Source organism: Schistocerca piceifrons, chromosome 3 (genome assembly GCF_021461385.2).
Source record: "Schistocerca piceifrons isolate TAMUIC-IGC-003096 chromosome 3, iqSchPice1.1, whole genome shotgun sequence".
Classification (NCBI taxonomy): domain Eukaryota; kingdom Metazoa; phylum Arthropoda; class Insecta; order Orthoptera; family Acrididae; genus Schistocerca; species Schistocerca piceifrons.
The window spans coordinates 552,450,086-552,465,885 of NC_060140.1; the positions used below are offsets into that span (position 1 = coordinate 552,450,086).

Genomic DNA, 15,800 nt, shown 5'->3' on the forward strand with positions numbered 1-15,800 from the left:
TTAATTTTTTAAATGTAGTTGCATGAGCAGAACTAAAAAAAATTGTTTGTTAATGTTAACACTAATCATATATATATATATAATGGAAGGAAACATTCCACGTGGGAAAAAATTATATATAAAAACAAAGATGAGGTGACTTACCGAACAAAAGCGCTGGCAGGTCTGCTTGTGTCTGTATGTGTGGATGGATATGTGCGTGTGTGCGAGTGTATACCTGTCCTTTTTTCCCCCTAAGGTAAGTCTTTCCGCTCCCGGGATTGGAATGACTCCTTACCCTCTCCCTTAAAACCCACTTCCTTTCGTCTTTCCCTCTCCTTCCCTCTTTCCTGATGAGGCAACAGTTTGTTGCGAAAGCTTGAATTTTGTGTGTATGTTTGTGTTTGTATATATATATATATCTAAAAAGAAAGATGATGAAACTTACCAAACAAAAGCGCTGGCAGGTCGATAGACACACAAACAAACACAAACATACACACAAAATTCTAGCTTTCGCAACCAATGGTTGCCTCGTCAGGAAAGAGGGAAGGAGAAGGAAAGACAAAAGGATATGGGTTTTAAGGGAGAGGGTAAGGAGTCATTCCAATCCCGGGAGCGGAAAGACTTACCTTAGGGGGAAAAAAGGACAGGTATACACTCGCACACACACACATATCCATCCACACATACACAGACACAAGCAGACATATGTCAGGAAAGAGACATATGTCTGCTTGTGTCTGTGTATGTGTGGATGGATATGTGTGTGTGTGCGAGTGTATACCTGTCCTTTTTTCCCCCTAAGGTAAGTCTTTCCGCTCCCGGGATTGGAATGACTCCTTACCCTCTCCCTTAAAACCCATATCCTTTTGTCTTTCCTTCTCCTTCCCTCTTTCCTGACGAGGCAATCATTGGTTGCGAAAGCTAGAATTTTGTGTGTTTGTTTGTGTTTGTTTGTGTGTCTATCGACCTGCCAGCGCTTTTGTTTGGTAAGTTTCATCATCTTTCTTTTTAGATATATTTTTCCCACGTGGAATGTTTCCCTCACTGCTTGTGTCTGTATGTGTGGATGGATATGTGCGTGTGTGCGAGTGTATACCTGTCCTTTTTTTCCCCCTAAGGTAAGTCTTTCCGCTCCCGGGATTGGAATGACTCCTTACCCTCTCCCTTAAAACCCACTTCCTTTCGTCTTCCCCTCTCCTTCCCTCTTTCCTGATGAGGCAACAGTTTGTTGCGAAAGCTTGAATTTTGTGTGTATGTTTGTGTTTGTTTGTGTGTCTATCGACCTGCCAGCGCTTTTGTTCGGTAAGTCACCTCATCTTTGTTTTTATATATAATTTTTCCCACGTGGAATGTTTCCTTCCATTATATATATATATATATTGTTAACAGTCTCGGCCATTTTGTTAAAAGAATCATTCAAATGATCTGTGGAACATGTAACTAACCAACAAACATTGCAAAAAAAACACTGACGAGAACAAATGGATGACATAGTTAATTGATGACATGTCCAAGAGTTACAACAACAACCAAATTATGGGGGTGGAAAATACTATGAATACTCCACAATTTTTTGCAGGCCTATACATTTCTGAGGCTACTGCATGATGTTTACTGATTAGATGAATAAGTCAGGCATATAAGGGACACTGAATAGAATGCTGTCATTGTGTCTTTAGCTCTATCTCTGTGTAGTTCATACTTCTTTTGAAGGTTGTATCTGCTTAGGTGTTTGATGGTTTAAAACAAATTTGTTGTAAGTACATGTATAGTGGAGAGCCATGTCATTATAACATGTTTCTCCACATGAGTTCTAAACTCGTTCTTTCATTGCAATATTTCTGTGATTTGTCTAAGTAATGTCTTCCTTCTGCTTGTAATGAAATTGGTCAATGGTACACTCTCGTTCTCTATAACATGATAGACTTGTTTAATAAACAACACAATCCAATAAAACTTCTCATACAATAGCATTTTTTACATCTATATTTTTTTCATCTCTGTTTATAAAGCAGAAGCTATGAATGTAACATCCACATTTGAATCAATGTAAAATGCATACATAAAAATTATTTTCACTGGAAAAGTGTAATTTCAAACCTGTCATACTTAGGTATTAGTGTAGGTGGATACAATTATTATTATTATTATTAATATTATTATTATTAACAGTACTGGTATTACTGAAACTATTTGAAATAATAAGTTAAAAATAAGTTGTAAATGAAAATCTTATCTGTTAAAAATGTTAATGTTAAAACTACTGGAATAAGTTTATAATCTTTGAAGTCACTTATTTGGAAAGAAGAAGTGAGTTTGAGTTGGACATGTGTTAAAGAAGTACTATGATGTATAGCATTATCATGTATGAAGTATTTAGAACTTGTGTTAACCAGACATAATTACCAGAGAACATCAAAGGTGTCCTCTTACATTTCATTTGTTCACATAAATTGAAAAAAACTGAAACCTTGAAACCTGTTTTGGATGTAAGATCATACCACTGGATAAAATGTGACAACAATGAAAATGAGTAATGATTGGACAATGTACAGAAACAAAGTAATCTTTCAAGATTATGAAATTATGAACAATTTTAATCTCAATCTCTTATGTCTTCTCAAAGCCCAGCGAAGTGCTCACACAAACCAGATCACTGTGGCAGTTAGTGATGTTTGCTAATTATTATCATTATTAGTTCTTTCCTTTCTCAGATGTTATGTCTGGTTAAAAATGGAAAGTGATGTGGACCTTCATCAAGCGTGACTTCCTGTACAGTATATGTTACATTGAATTTAGGAACTTTCGGGTAATTGAACATGTATCAACAATTACAGATTTCCGTAGTTGTACATATACGTTTGGATGTAGCTGTATTGCGTTGATGTACTGGTGGATATTGTGTGGTATGACTCCGATAGTTGACAGAATAATTGGTATAATGTCAACTTTATCCTGATGCCCCATGTCCTTGACTTCCTCAGCTAGTTGAATGTATTTTTCAATTTTTTTCTCCTGTTATCTTCTGATATTTGTTGTATTGGGTATGGATATTTCAATTAGTTGTGTTAATTTCTTCTTTTTATTGGTGAGTATGATGTCAGGTTTGTTATGTGGTGTCGTTTCATCTGTTATAACGGTTCTGTTCCAGTATAATTTGTATTCATCATTCTCCAGTACATTTTGTGGTGCATACTTGTCTGTGGGAACATGTTGTTTTATTAGTTTATGTTGTATGGTAAGTTGTTGATGTATTATTTTTGCTACATTGTCATGTCTTCTGGTGTATTCTGTATTTGCTAGTATTGTACATCCACTTGTGATGTGATCTACTGTTTCTATTTGTTGTTTGCAAAGTCTGCATTTATCTGTTGTGGTATTGGGATCTTTAATAATGTGTTTGCTGTAATATCTGGTGTTCATTGTTTGATCCTGTATTGCAATCATGAATCCTTCCGTCTCACTGTATATATTGCCTTTTCTTAGCCATGTGTTGGATGCGTCTCGATCGATGTGTGGCTGTGTTAGATGATATGGGTGCTTGCCATGTAGTGTTTTCTTTTTCCAATTTACTTTCTTCGTATCTGTTGATGTTGTGTGATCTAAAGGATTGTAGAAGTGGTTATGAAATTGCAATGGTGTAGCCGATGTATTTATATCATTGATTGCTTTGTGTAGTTTGCTAGTTTCTGCTCGTTCTAGAAAGAATTTTCTTAAATTGTCTACCTGTCCATAATGTAGGTTTTTTATGTCGATAAATCCCCTTCCAACTTCCTTTCTCTTTAATGTGAATCTTTCTGTTGCTGAATGTATGTGATGTATTCTATATTTGTGGCATTGTGATCGTGTAAGTGTATTGAGTGCTTCTAGGTCTGTGTTACTCCATTTCACTACTCCAAATGAGTAGTCAATAGTGGTATAGCATAAGTATTTATAGCTTTTGTCTTGTTTCTAGCAGTAAATTCTGTTTTCAGTATTTTTGTTAGTCTTTGTCTATATTTTTCTTTTAGTTCTTCTTTAATATTTGTATTATCTATTCCTATTTTTTGTCTGTATCCTGGATATTTGTAGGCATCTACATTTTCCATCACTTCTATGCAGTCGCTGTGGTTATCCAATATGTAATCTTCTTGTTTAGTGTGTTTTCCCTTGACTATGCTATTTTTCTTACATTTGTCTGTTCCAAAAGCCATATTTATATAATTGCTGAATATTTCTGTTATCTTTAGTAATTGGTTGAGTTGTTGATTTGTTGCTGCCAGTAGTTTTAGATCATCCACGTATAGCAAATGTGTGACTTTGTGTTGGTATGTTCGAGTAATATTATATCCATAATTTGTATTATTTAGCATGTTGGATAGTGGGTTCAGAGCAAGGCAGAACCAGAAAGGACTTAATGAGCCTCCTTGGTATATTCCATGCTTAATCTTTATTGGCTGTGATGTGATATTATTTGAATTTGTTTGGATATTTAGTGTGGTTTTCCAATTTTTCATTACTATGTTTAGGAACTGTATCAATTTAGGATCTACTTTGTATATTTCCAATATTTGTAGGAACCATGAGTGGGGTACACTATTAAAAGCTTTTTGGTAATCAATGTATGCATAGTGTAGCGACCTTTGTTTAGTTTTAATATAATAGAGGGAAACATTCCACGCGGGAAAAATATATTTAAAAACAAAGATGATGTGACTTACCATACGAAAGCGCTGGCAGGTCGATAGAAACACAAACAGACACATACATACACACAAAATTCAAGCTTTCGCAACAAACTGTTGCCGCATCAGGAAAGAGGGAAGGAGAGGGAAAGACGAAAGGAAGTGGGTTTTAAGGGAGAGGGTAAGGAGTCATTCCAATCCCGGGAGCGGAAAGACTTACCTTAGGGGGAAAAAAGGACGGGTATACACTCGCACACACACACATATCCATCCACACATATACAGACACAAGCAGACATATTTAAAGACAAAGAGTTTGGGCAGAGATGTCAGTCAAGGCGGAAGTGCAGAGGCAAAGATGACGTTGAATGACAGGTGAGGTATGAGTGGCTGCAACTTGAAATTAGCGGAGATTGAGGCCTGGTGGGTAATGGGAAGAGAGGATATATTGAAGAGCAAGTTCCCATCTCCGGAGTTCGGATAGGTTGGTGTTGGTGGGAAGTATCCAGATAACCCGGACGGTGTAACACTGTGCCAAGATGTGCTGGCCGTGCACCAAGGCATGTTTAGCCACAGTGCAATCCTCATTACCAACAAACACTGTCTGCCTGTGTCCATTCATGCGAATGGACAGTTTGTTGCTGGTCATTCCCACAAAGGATGCATCACAGTGTAGGCAGGTCAGTTGGTAAATCATGTGGGTGCTTTCACATGTGGCTCTGCCTTTGATCGTGTACACCTTCCGGGTTACAGGACTGGAGTAGGTGGTGGTGGGAGGGTGCATGGGACAGGTTTTACACCGGGGCGGTTACAAGGATAGGAGCCAGAGGGTAGGGGAGGTGGTTTGGGGATTTCATAGGGATGAACTAACAGGTTACAAAGGTTAGGTGGACGGCGGAAAGACACTCTTGGTGGAGTGGGGAGGATTTCATGAAGGATGGATCTCATTTCAGGGCAGGATTTGAGGAAGTCGTATCCCTGCTGGAGAGCCACATTCAGAGTCTGGTCCAGTACCGGAAAGTATCCTGTCACAAGTGGGGCACTTTTTTGGTTCTTCTGTGGGGGATTCTGGGTTTGAGGGGATGAGGAAGTGGCTCTGGTTATTTGCTTCTGTACCAGGTCGGGAGGGTAGTTGCGGGATGCGAAAGCTGTTTTCAGGTTGTTGGTGTAATGCTTCAGGGATTCCGGACTGGAGTAGATTCGTTTGCCACGAAGACCTAGGCTGTACGGAAGGAACTGTTTGATGTGGAATGGGTGGCAGCTGTCATAATGGAGGTACTGTTGCTTGTTGGTGGGTTTGATGTGGACGGACATGTGAAGCTGGCCATTGGACAGGTGCAGGTCAACGTCAAGGAAAGTGGCATGGGATTTGGAGTAGGGCCAGGTGAATCTGACGGAACCAAAGGAGTTGAGGTTGGAGAGGAAATTCTGGAGTTATTCTTCACTGTGAGTCCAGATCATGAAGATGTCATCAATAAATCTGTACCAAACTTTGGGTTGGCAGGCCTGGGTAACCAAGAAGGCTTCCTCTAAGCGACCCATGAATAGGTTGGCGTACGAGGGGGCCATCCTGGTACCCATGGCTGTTCTCTTTAGTTGTTGGTATGTCTGGCCTTCAAATGTGAAGAAGTTGTGGGTCTGGATGAAGCTGGCTAAGGTTATGAGGAAAGAGGTTTTAGGTAGGGTGGCAGGTGATCGGCGTGAAAGGAAATGCTCCATCGCAGCGAGGCCCTGGACGTGCGGAATATTTGTGTATAAGGAAGTGGCATCAATGGTTACAAGGATGGTTTCCGGGGGTAACACATTGGGTAAGGATTCAAGGCGTTCGAGAAAGTGGTTGGTGTCTTTGATGAAGGATGGGAGACTGCATGTAATGGGTTGAAGGTGTTGATCTACGTAGGCAGAGATACGTTCTGTGAGGGCTTGGTAACCAGCTACAATGGGGCGGCCGGGATGATTGGGTTTGTGGATTTTAGGAAGAAGGTAGAAGGTAGGGGTGCGGGGTGTCGGTGGGGTCAGGAGGTTGATGGAGTCAGGTGAAAGGTTTTGCATGGGGCCTAAGGTTCTGAGGATTCCTTGAAGCTCCGCCTGGACATCGGGAATGGGGTTACCTTGGCAAACTTTGTATGTGGTGTTGTCTGAAAACTGACGCAGTCCCTCAGCCACATACTCCCGACGATCAAGTACCACGGTCGTGGAACCCTTGTCCGCCGGAAGAATGACGATGGATCGGTCAGCCTTCAGATCACGGATAGCCTGGGCTTCAGCAGTGGTGATGTTGGGAATAGTATTAAGGTTTATTTAAGAAGGACTGAGAGGCAAGGCTGGAAGTCAGAAATTCCTGGAAGGTTTGGAGAGGGTGATTTTGAGGAAGAGGAGGTGGGTCCCGCTGCGATGGAGGACGGAACTGTTCCAGGCAGCGATCAATTTGGATGGTGTCTTGGGGAGTTGGATCATTAGGAGTAGGATTAGGATCGTTTTTCTTCGTGGCAAAGTGATATTTCCAGCAGAGAGTACAAGTGTAATCTGCCACCACAAAACCACTCCTTTTAATATATTACACGCAGTTTTTTCCAAATTTTCCCGAATTTCTCCGTCCTCTAACGTGTTTTGGCGGCAACACAACCACCTAACCTTTGTGCACATCGTTGTCTACCAACCCAAGTCTAACATAGCCCAGCTGTAACCAACACCTTTTCGCCTTTTTTCACACCAGATCTCCAGTTACTTTACAGTCCACCTTTATCCCTCCCCATATATTTTTATTTTCATTTTCATTTCCTCATGTTACACTTTCCACCTTCTAATACCATGTCACCCTCACAACACCCCCACAACAACCCCATTAAGTTTTATTTACATTCCCTCCGCAAACATGCCTTCGCCCTAGCCAGATTACGCTCCCATATTCTATTTTCTCAGGTTTGTCTGACATTTGGCATTACCCCCAAAGGCCTCACACTTAAAGTTCCCATCTCTGGCTGCAACCCTTCTTTCCATCAGTCCGTATACCAGTTCCAAACTGAACAATCCATTGCCCTCACCCACCTAATCCTTCACCTACACATCAACTCAGCCAATGAACACACCCGTCAACTCCTATCCTTAATAAAAGTCCTTAATCTTTCCTCTCCCACATCCACACCGGCTGTTCAGAGCATCCTCCTACAGGCCAACCGTAAATTAGAACAGCATGCCACCCTCCACCTCAAAAAACTATCCAATCTCCTGGTTTCCCACATCCGGACAGGCAACTCACTCACCCTTCACAACCTTTCCAGCAAACCTCAACCTCCTCTCATTGCACACAAACCCAGTCTCTCCCATCTACTCAATCTCCCACTTCCAGCTCCACTCCCTCCAAAACCTCAAAATTCCAATCAACACAATCTGGAACCACAACACCCTAATTCAGTAGTTAATCTTTCCTCCAAACCTCTCTCCCAATCCGAAACCTCTGTCCTATCCAAAGGCCTCACCTTCGGCCCCACTCCCAGATTCAACCAAACAGCCCTCGTCAAAGATTTACTGTCCTACACTCGTACTCTCTGCTGGAAATATCACTTTGCCACAAAGAAAAATGATCCTAATCCTACTCCTAATGATCCAACTCCCCAAGACACCATCCAAATTGAACCCTGCCTGGAACAGTTCCGTCCTCCATCGCAGTGGGACCCACCTCCTCTTCCTCAAAATCACCCTCTCCAAACCTTCCAGGAATTTCTGACTTCCAGCCTTGCATCTCAGTCCTTCTTAAAAAGCCTTAATCCTACTCCCAACATCACCACTGCTGAAGCCCAGGCTATCCGTGATCTGAAGGCTGACCGATCCATCGTCATTCTTCCGGTGGACAAGGGTTCCACGACCGTGGTACTTGATCGTCGGGAGTATGTGGCTGAGGGACCGCGTCAGCTTTCAGACAACACCACATACAAAGTTTGCCAAGGTAACCCCATTCCCGATGTCCAGGCAGAGCTTCAAGGAATCCTCAGAACCTTAGGCCCCCTGCAAAACCTTTCACCTGACTCCATCAACCTCCTGACCCCACCGACACCCCGCACCCCTACCTTCTACCTTCTTCCTAAAATCCACAAACCCAATCATCCCGGCCACCCCATTGTAGCTGGTTACCAAGCCCCCACAGAACGTATCTCTGCCTACGTAGATCAACACCTTCAACCCATTACATGCAGTCTCCCATCCTTCATCAAAGACACCAACCACTTTCTCGAATGCCTGGAATCCTTACCCAGTGTGTTACCCCCGGAAACCATCCTTGTAACCATTGATGCCACTTCCTTATACACAAATATTCCGCACGTCCAGGGCCTCGCTGCGATGGAGCATTTCCTTTCACGCCGATCACCTGCCACCCTACCTAAAACCTCTTTCCTCATCACCTTAGCCAGCTTCATCCTGACCCACAACTTCTTCACTTTTGAAGGCCAGACATACCAACAACTAAAGGGAACAGCCATGCGTACCAGGATGGCCCCCTCGTACGCCAACCTATTCATGGGTCGCTTAGAGGAAGCCTTCTTGGTTACCCAGGCCTGCCAAACCAAAGTTTGGTACAGATTTATTGATGACATCTTCATGATCTGGACTCACAGTGAAGAAGAACTCCAGAATTTCCTCTTCAACCTCAACTCCTTTGGTTCCATCAGATTCACCTGGTCCTACTCCAAATCCCATGCCACTTTCCTTGATGTTGACCTGCACCTGTCCAATGGCCAGCTTCACATGTCCGTCCACATCAAACCCACCAACAAGCAACAGTACCTCCATTATGACAGCTGCCACCCATTCCACATCAAACGGTCCCTTCCCTACAGCCTAGGTCTTCGTGCCAAACGAATCTGCTCCAGTCCGGAATCCCTGAAGCATTACACCAACAACCTGACAACAGCTTTCGCATCCCGCAACTACCCTCCCGACCTGGTACAGAAGCAAATAACCAGAGCCACTTCCTCATCCCCTCAAACCCAGAATCCCCCACAGAAGAACCACAAAAGTGCCCCACTTGTGACAGGATACTTTCCGGGACTGGACCAGACTCTGAATGTGGCTCTCCAGCAGGGATACGACTTCCTCAAATCCTGCCCTGAAATGAGATCCATCCTTCATGAAATACTCCCCACTCCACCAAGAGTGTCTTTCCGCCGTCCACCTAACCTTTGTAACCTGTTAGTTCATCCCTATGAAATCCCCAAACCACCTTCCCTACCCTCTGGCTCCTATCCTTGTAACCGCCCCGGTGTAAAACCTGTCCCATGCACCCTCCCACCACCACCTACTCCAGTCCTGTAACCCGGAAGGTGTACACGATCAAAGGCAGAGCCACATGTGAAAGCACCCACGTGATTTACCAACTGACCTGCCTACACCGTGATGCATTCTATGTGGGAATGACCAGCAACAAACTGTCCATTCGCATGAATGGACACAGGCAGACAGTGTTTGTTGGTAATGAGGATCACCCTGTGGCTAAACATGCCTTGGTGCACGGCCAGCATATCTTGGCACAGTGTTACACCGTCCGGGTTATCTGGATACTTCCCATCAACACCAACCTATCTGAACTCCGGAGATGGGAACTTGCTCTTCAATATATCCTCTCTTCCCGTTACCCACCAGGCCTCAATCTCTGCTAATTTCAAGTTGCTGCCACTCATACGTCACCTGTCATTCAACATCATCTTTGCCTCTGCACTTCCGCCTCGACTGACATCTCTGCCCAAACTCTTTGTCTTTAAATATGTCTGCTTGTGTCTGTATATGTGTGGATGGATATGTGTGTGTGTGTGCAAGTGTATACCCGTCCTTTTTTCCCCCTAAGGTAAGTCTTTCCGCTCCCGGGATTGGAATGACTCCTTACCCTCTCCCTTAAAACCCACTTCCTTTTGTCTTCCCCTCTCCTTCCCTCTTTCCTGATGAGGCAACAGTTTGTTGCGAAAGCTTGAATTTTGTGTGTATGTATGTGTCTGTTTGTGTTTCTATCGACCTGCCAGCGCTTTCGTATGGTAAGTCACATCATCTTTGTTTTTAAATATATTAGTTTAGTTTTAGCTTGATATGTCACCTCTGCATCTACTATCAGTTGCTCTTTACATCCTCGTGCTCCTTTGCAACAGCCTGTTTGTTCTTCATTTATAATTTTGTTCTGTGTTGTATGTGTCATTAATTTCTGTGCAATGACTGAAGTTAATATTTTGTATAATGTTGGTAGGCATGTTATGGGGTGATATTTTGCTGGGTTTGCTGTGTTTGCTTGATCTTTAGGTTTCAGATAAGTTATTCCTTGTGGAAGTGTATCAGGGACTGTGTATGGGTCTGCAGTGTAACTGTTAAATAATTTAGTTAGATGTGAATGTGTTGAGGTGAACTTCTTTAGCCAGAAATTTGCTATTTTATCTTTTCCAGGGGCTTTCCAATTGTGCGTAGAATTAATTGCTCGGGTGACTTCATGTTGCAAAATTATCACTTCAGACATTTGTGGTATCATCTTGTATGTGTCTGTTTCTGCTTGTATCCACCGTGCATGTCTGTTATGTTGTACTGGGTTTGACCATATGTTGCTCCAGAAGTGTTCTGTGTATGTTATGTTCGGTGGATTGTCTATTTTAATGTGTGTATTACCTATTGTCTGGTAAAATCTCTTTTGGTTTGTGTTGAATGTTTGGTTTTGTTTCCTTCTATTTGACTTTTTTTGTATCTTCTAAGTTGTTTGGCCAATGCTTGTAATTTCTGCTTCTTTTCATCTAATTGCTCTATCGCTCTGTGTGGTTAGCAGTGTCGTTAGCATTGTGGACGGGCATAGGGTTCAAGTGTCATCCCCGACCATGACAGCGCTTGTCTGAGGCTTCATTAGTTCTGTCCTGAACCAACTAATCACACTGTCTTTTGTACTTTGTTAATCATTGTTGGCCAAATGCGTCCTAGTCGCTGACACTACTTTCGATATGGACATCCTCAAAGAGGTCGTGCCTATTTCTTGCTGTTAGAGCTAATGAATTTGCATCATGAGTGGGGTTCCAAACTATTTATTCTATGTAGTTTTCAGAGAAGGCATTTAGTAATGTTTCACATGATATCTTGTCATGTCAACCACTAACAAAACTGTAATTTTACCAATTGATTGTTGGATGATTAAAGACTCCACCTTTGGTTATGGTACCATAAGGGAACTTACAAGTGAACTTAAATTTTCTCTAAGGTTTCTCATTACATCACGAGGTGAGTTCAGTGGGCACTAGAAGGATCCAATTACCATTTTATGCTCACCCGATACTGAATCTTGCACTAACCGTCACTTGTATGCAGCTTCAACTTGAATTCTCCATGTTACGTTGGTTATAATTACCATCCTGCTTTTAAATTTCCTCCTCAGTTGTAACGAAAAGTGTCAGTCGACACAGGTGGAAAGTGTTAGACTAATGCTAAGGAAACCTAGAACTCCACAATTCAGAGTTAAGTGCACTACCTACTCACATTTCACATGTACGAGCATTTCCTGACATGCTGGCAGAACAAACTGTACTAAAAATGATGCGTTTTGGAGAAATCTTTAATGCAGTGTATCACGATATCTGCATATATTCATAATATACAAGTATAAATTGGAAATTATTAAATACAGCTTGGTTGCCTCCTGTTCTCTTAAATTCTTTCCAGTGTAAGTGCCTATTTGCAGGTAAAAGTGTGGATGGTGCCTACAACCAAAATCTTGCGCATTGTTTGCAGGAATGCACATTTGACCTGTGTCCGCTTGCGACTGCTTCACAGTAAACAGGGTTTTACAATATGGCAGTATTATGATATTTTTCTTCTATACAAAATAATAGCTAATAGCTCACACATTTTGCTATCCAGTATAGCTACAGTATTATATCTGTTTTTCTCTTTCCCACGTCACTGACTTGCATATAAAGCATATTTCTTAAAATGTACATGACATTGTCACAATTTTGTAGCCAATTAAGACAGACACATGACCAATACTGCCAATGACAAAGCCCTTCTAATGGTGATAATGCAATTTGGAAATCAGACTGTTGTTGTCGCAAATGAAACTAAATTTGCACTTGTGATGTGTGACCAAAAGTGTGTGCAATTAAAGTTAACATAAAAAACATCAAGAATATCCTCCACTGTTGAGTAACCATCAACATAAACAAGTGGTACAGAAAGAGGCTGCTTTCTGTTGTAATGGGAAAAAAAAGTGCTATGAGGTGAACTTAAAAGATAAAAGTGTGTGCTCTTTAGCTAGTAACTTCCACATAAGTCCTGCAAATGCTTGCTGAGATGTTCAGGTTAGAACAAAAACTTGCACAAGCTTACTTCTGCAAATCATTATTGCAAGATAATTTCATGGACTTCTACAAGTATTTGCACAAATGTTCCGCTACAGTTACATTATGTGACAGATAAGTGGAAGTTTTAGAGTGTTGTGGTAAAAAAAAAGGGCAGCCATTGCTATTTGTTGCATTATTATTATTGAAGAAAAATTGTTATGGAAAAAAAAGCTAAGAGAAACAGAAAAGTTTAGGTCAAGAAGTAGACACAGAGATGAATATACTTAAGTTATCAAAAAACACTACTGAATGAAATAAAATTGGACACTTCACTCAGATTGAAAACTTTCTGAGTGTGTCATATGCTGGCTTCAAACATCTCTTTTTTATTGTAAAATCAAATATTCAAAAATACAATATGAAAATGCTGCAAGCTGTATCAATAAGAGAGACATTTTAATTACTCTATTATTTCTGCAAACACTATTTTATTATGAAAGTAATGCATTGATGTTCTTGCAAACATTAAAAAAAAATCAGCTAAAATTTAAAGATGTCTGTATTGCCATTCTACTTTCCCTTCTGGTGAAAAAAAAGTAATTGGTAAATTCATTTCACACTTCCTTGGCTACAGTGGCCATTCTTTTTTTGTTGTTGTTTTATTTGTGGTAAGGACTATGGGACCAAACATCTGAGGTCATCGGTCCCTAGTGGCCAATTATGTATGCTTATGGGTTCTGCGGTACATTTGTTCTGTCCTACTTGTCTTTGCATCATTCTCCTTTTTTGACACTGATATTTTTCTACTATCATTGAACATACAAAACTTCTGTAAGTTTGAGGAACTCGCAAGTTCAGCAAGAATTTGAGGAAAGATGCAAGAAACTGTGTCCACCAACTTGCAAGAGCCACTTCTGCAAATTGACAAAACTAGGATGTCTACTTATTGGGGGTGCTTCCACTTGAAAGAACTTGCAGATGTAGCTTCTGCAGGTGGCTTGCAGAAGTTTAATTGCTATCGGAAACACGGCTTAATGAGTATAATATTTTGATCAGTTGTACAAAAATAACTGAAATCCATGACCCAACATATGTTAAAAAAAAAAGTTAGCACATTATTAATAGCTACCACAATAACTTTTCAGTCTGATGGTTGGTGAGTGTCATTAGCATAATGGAAAACATAAACCTGGTTGGCCTAGCATGATTCTGAACTGCCCCCTCCTAAATACAAGTAGAGTGTTCTGCCGGTGTGCTATCATCTCACTATTAACCATTGGTCAACAACTGTTAGAGAACACTACTGATACAACAACTCTATGAGCAACATAATACAACATTACAAAATGTTGCCTAGTGCTAATCTAAGTGCATTCAATACAAATAACAAAAAAGTGAACTTGTCCATTACCTTGGGGAAAAGTGGACAGCTCTTCGAGCACATTCAATAGCTTTTGGAGCATTTCCCTCAGCTCGCCAATAAGCTGCTGCAAGATTGTAATGCAACCATGATGTTCTGTTCTTCTGCAGTGAGGAAGAAATCTGGTGCACAAAGGAATTTATATCCCCATTCACCACAAGATCTTGAAGTACTAGGAGCTCTGGGCTCATACTAAGATTTCTGCGTTCAACCATAGCCTGAAATTACATTTTTGTGCATGTTACTTTGTACTAATTAACTGCAATCTTTTGTTCATGCTCCACGGATCATATTTGTAACAACTTGCCATGACATGGAATATGTCAGTCGATTTACGAATAAGACATTTTCTCTGTGAAAAAATGGCTACATGCTTGCCATTTACATTACTGTATTTTTAAAAGCTTTATCTACAACAAAATTTTATAAACATTACCAAACCACATACACACTACCAATTCAGGAATTCATATATGGCACAGTAGGAGTTACTGAGTAGGAATGATTTAAATTTGTTCTTGAAACTGTCATCATCTGCTACCAACTTTAATTTATACGGAAGATGATCAAATTGTTTTATGGGTGAACATTTTCTTTATAAGTTGTGGATAGTGAAGTCTAGTTTTATTCGTAATGTTATATTTATGAATGCTTTTGTTATTTTCAAATAGTGCCTTATTCTTCACAATAAATTTCATAAGAGAGTAAATGCACTGTGAGGCTGTTGAGAGTAAACAGTTACCTACGTGTATGTGTGTGTGTGTGTGTGTGTGTGTGTGTGTGTGTGTGTGGAGCTGCCAGCTCACAAAATTATGCCTTCTGACATCAATGAATGGAAGTATGCTAAGTAAGCTAATTTTCTAATACTTTCATTACCAAAACCAGCAAATACACATAGAGCAAATATTGCTAAACTCAAGCATTTGAGAACATGTATAAAATATTATTTCCAACTCAAGTTCTGATTAATGTGAAAACTTATGTCTTTTAAGCAATTACTTCTGGTATTTCTTTTCCACTGTGTATTATTACTGAAGGCATTTTACTGAATTGAAACAACTGTCCCCCCCCCCTCCCCCACACACACACACACACACACACACAGAGTTATGTGATAAATTATTTACTGACAGTCAATCAATAACACTTTCATTTATTGATGCTTTTGTTGTTGGTGTGTTTTTCCAGTGTAAGATGAAAGGTCATTTGTATACAGAAATAAAAGAAGTGGTTCTAAAACTGAATGTGGATCACCAGTAGTAGTAGTAGTAGTAGTAGTAACTTCCTCTCGCATCCCTCCCCCTCAGAGGCATATTCATCATGTAAGCTACATGAGCTACATACAATGACCTTTTGCTTCCTATCAGTTATATTTGGGGGGACATGAGAGAAGCTTCCACGAAGGGTGTGTCCTGACAACTAAGCCTTACACATCTG

At 40.8% G+C, this 15,800-nt stretch overlaps 1 protein-coding gene across 3 annotated transcripts in view; it reads right to left on the minus strand.

Moving 5' to 3' along the window:
- LOC124788088 (tetratricopeptide repeat protein 17) overlaps positions 1–15,800 on the minus strand; it is a 337,226-nt gene that overhangs the window by 260,560 nt on the left and 60,866 nt on the right. For all 3 annotated transcript variants that reach the window (XR_007016058.1, XM_047255188.1, XM_047255189.1), the window contains exon 4: positions 14,355–14,581. Coding sequence is in view for 2 of the 3 variants with exons in the window: in XM_047255188.1 (XP_047111144.1) it covers positions 14,355–14,581 (227 nt within the window). In the remaining variant the exon portion in view is untranslated. The remainder of the gene's footprint in view (positions 1–14,354; positions 14,582–15,800) is intronic.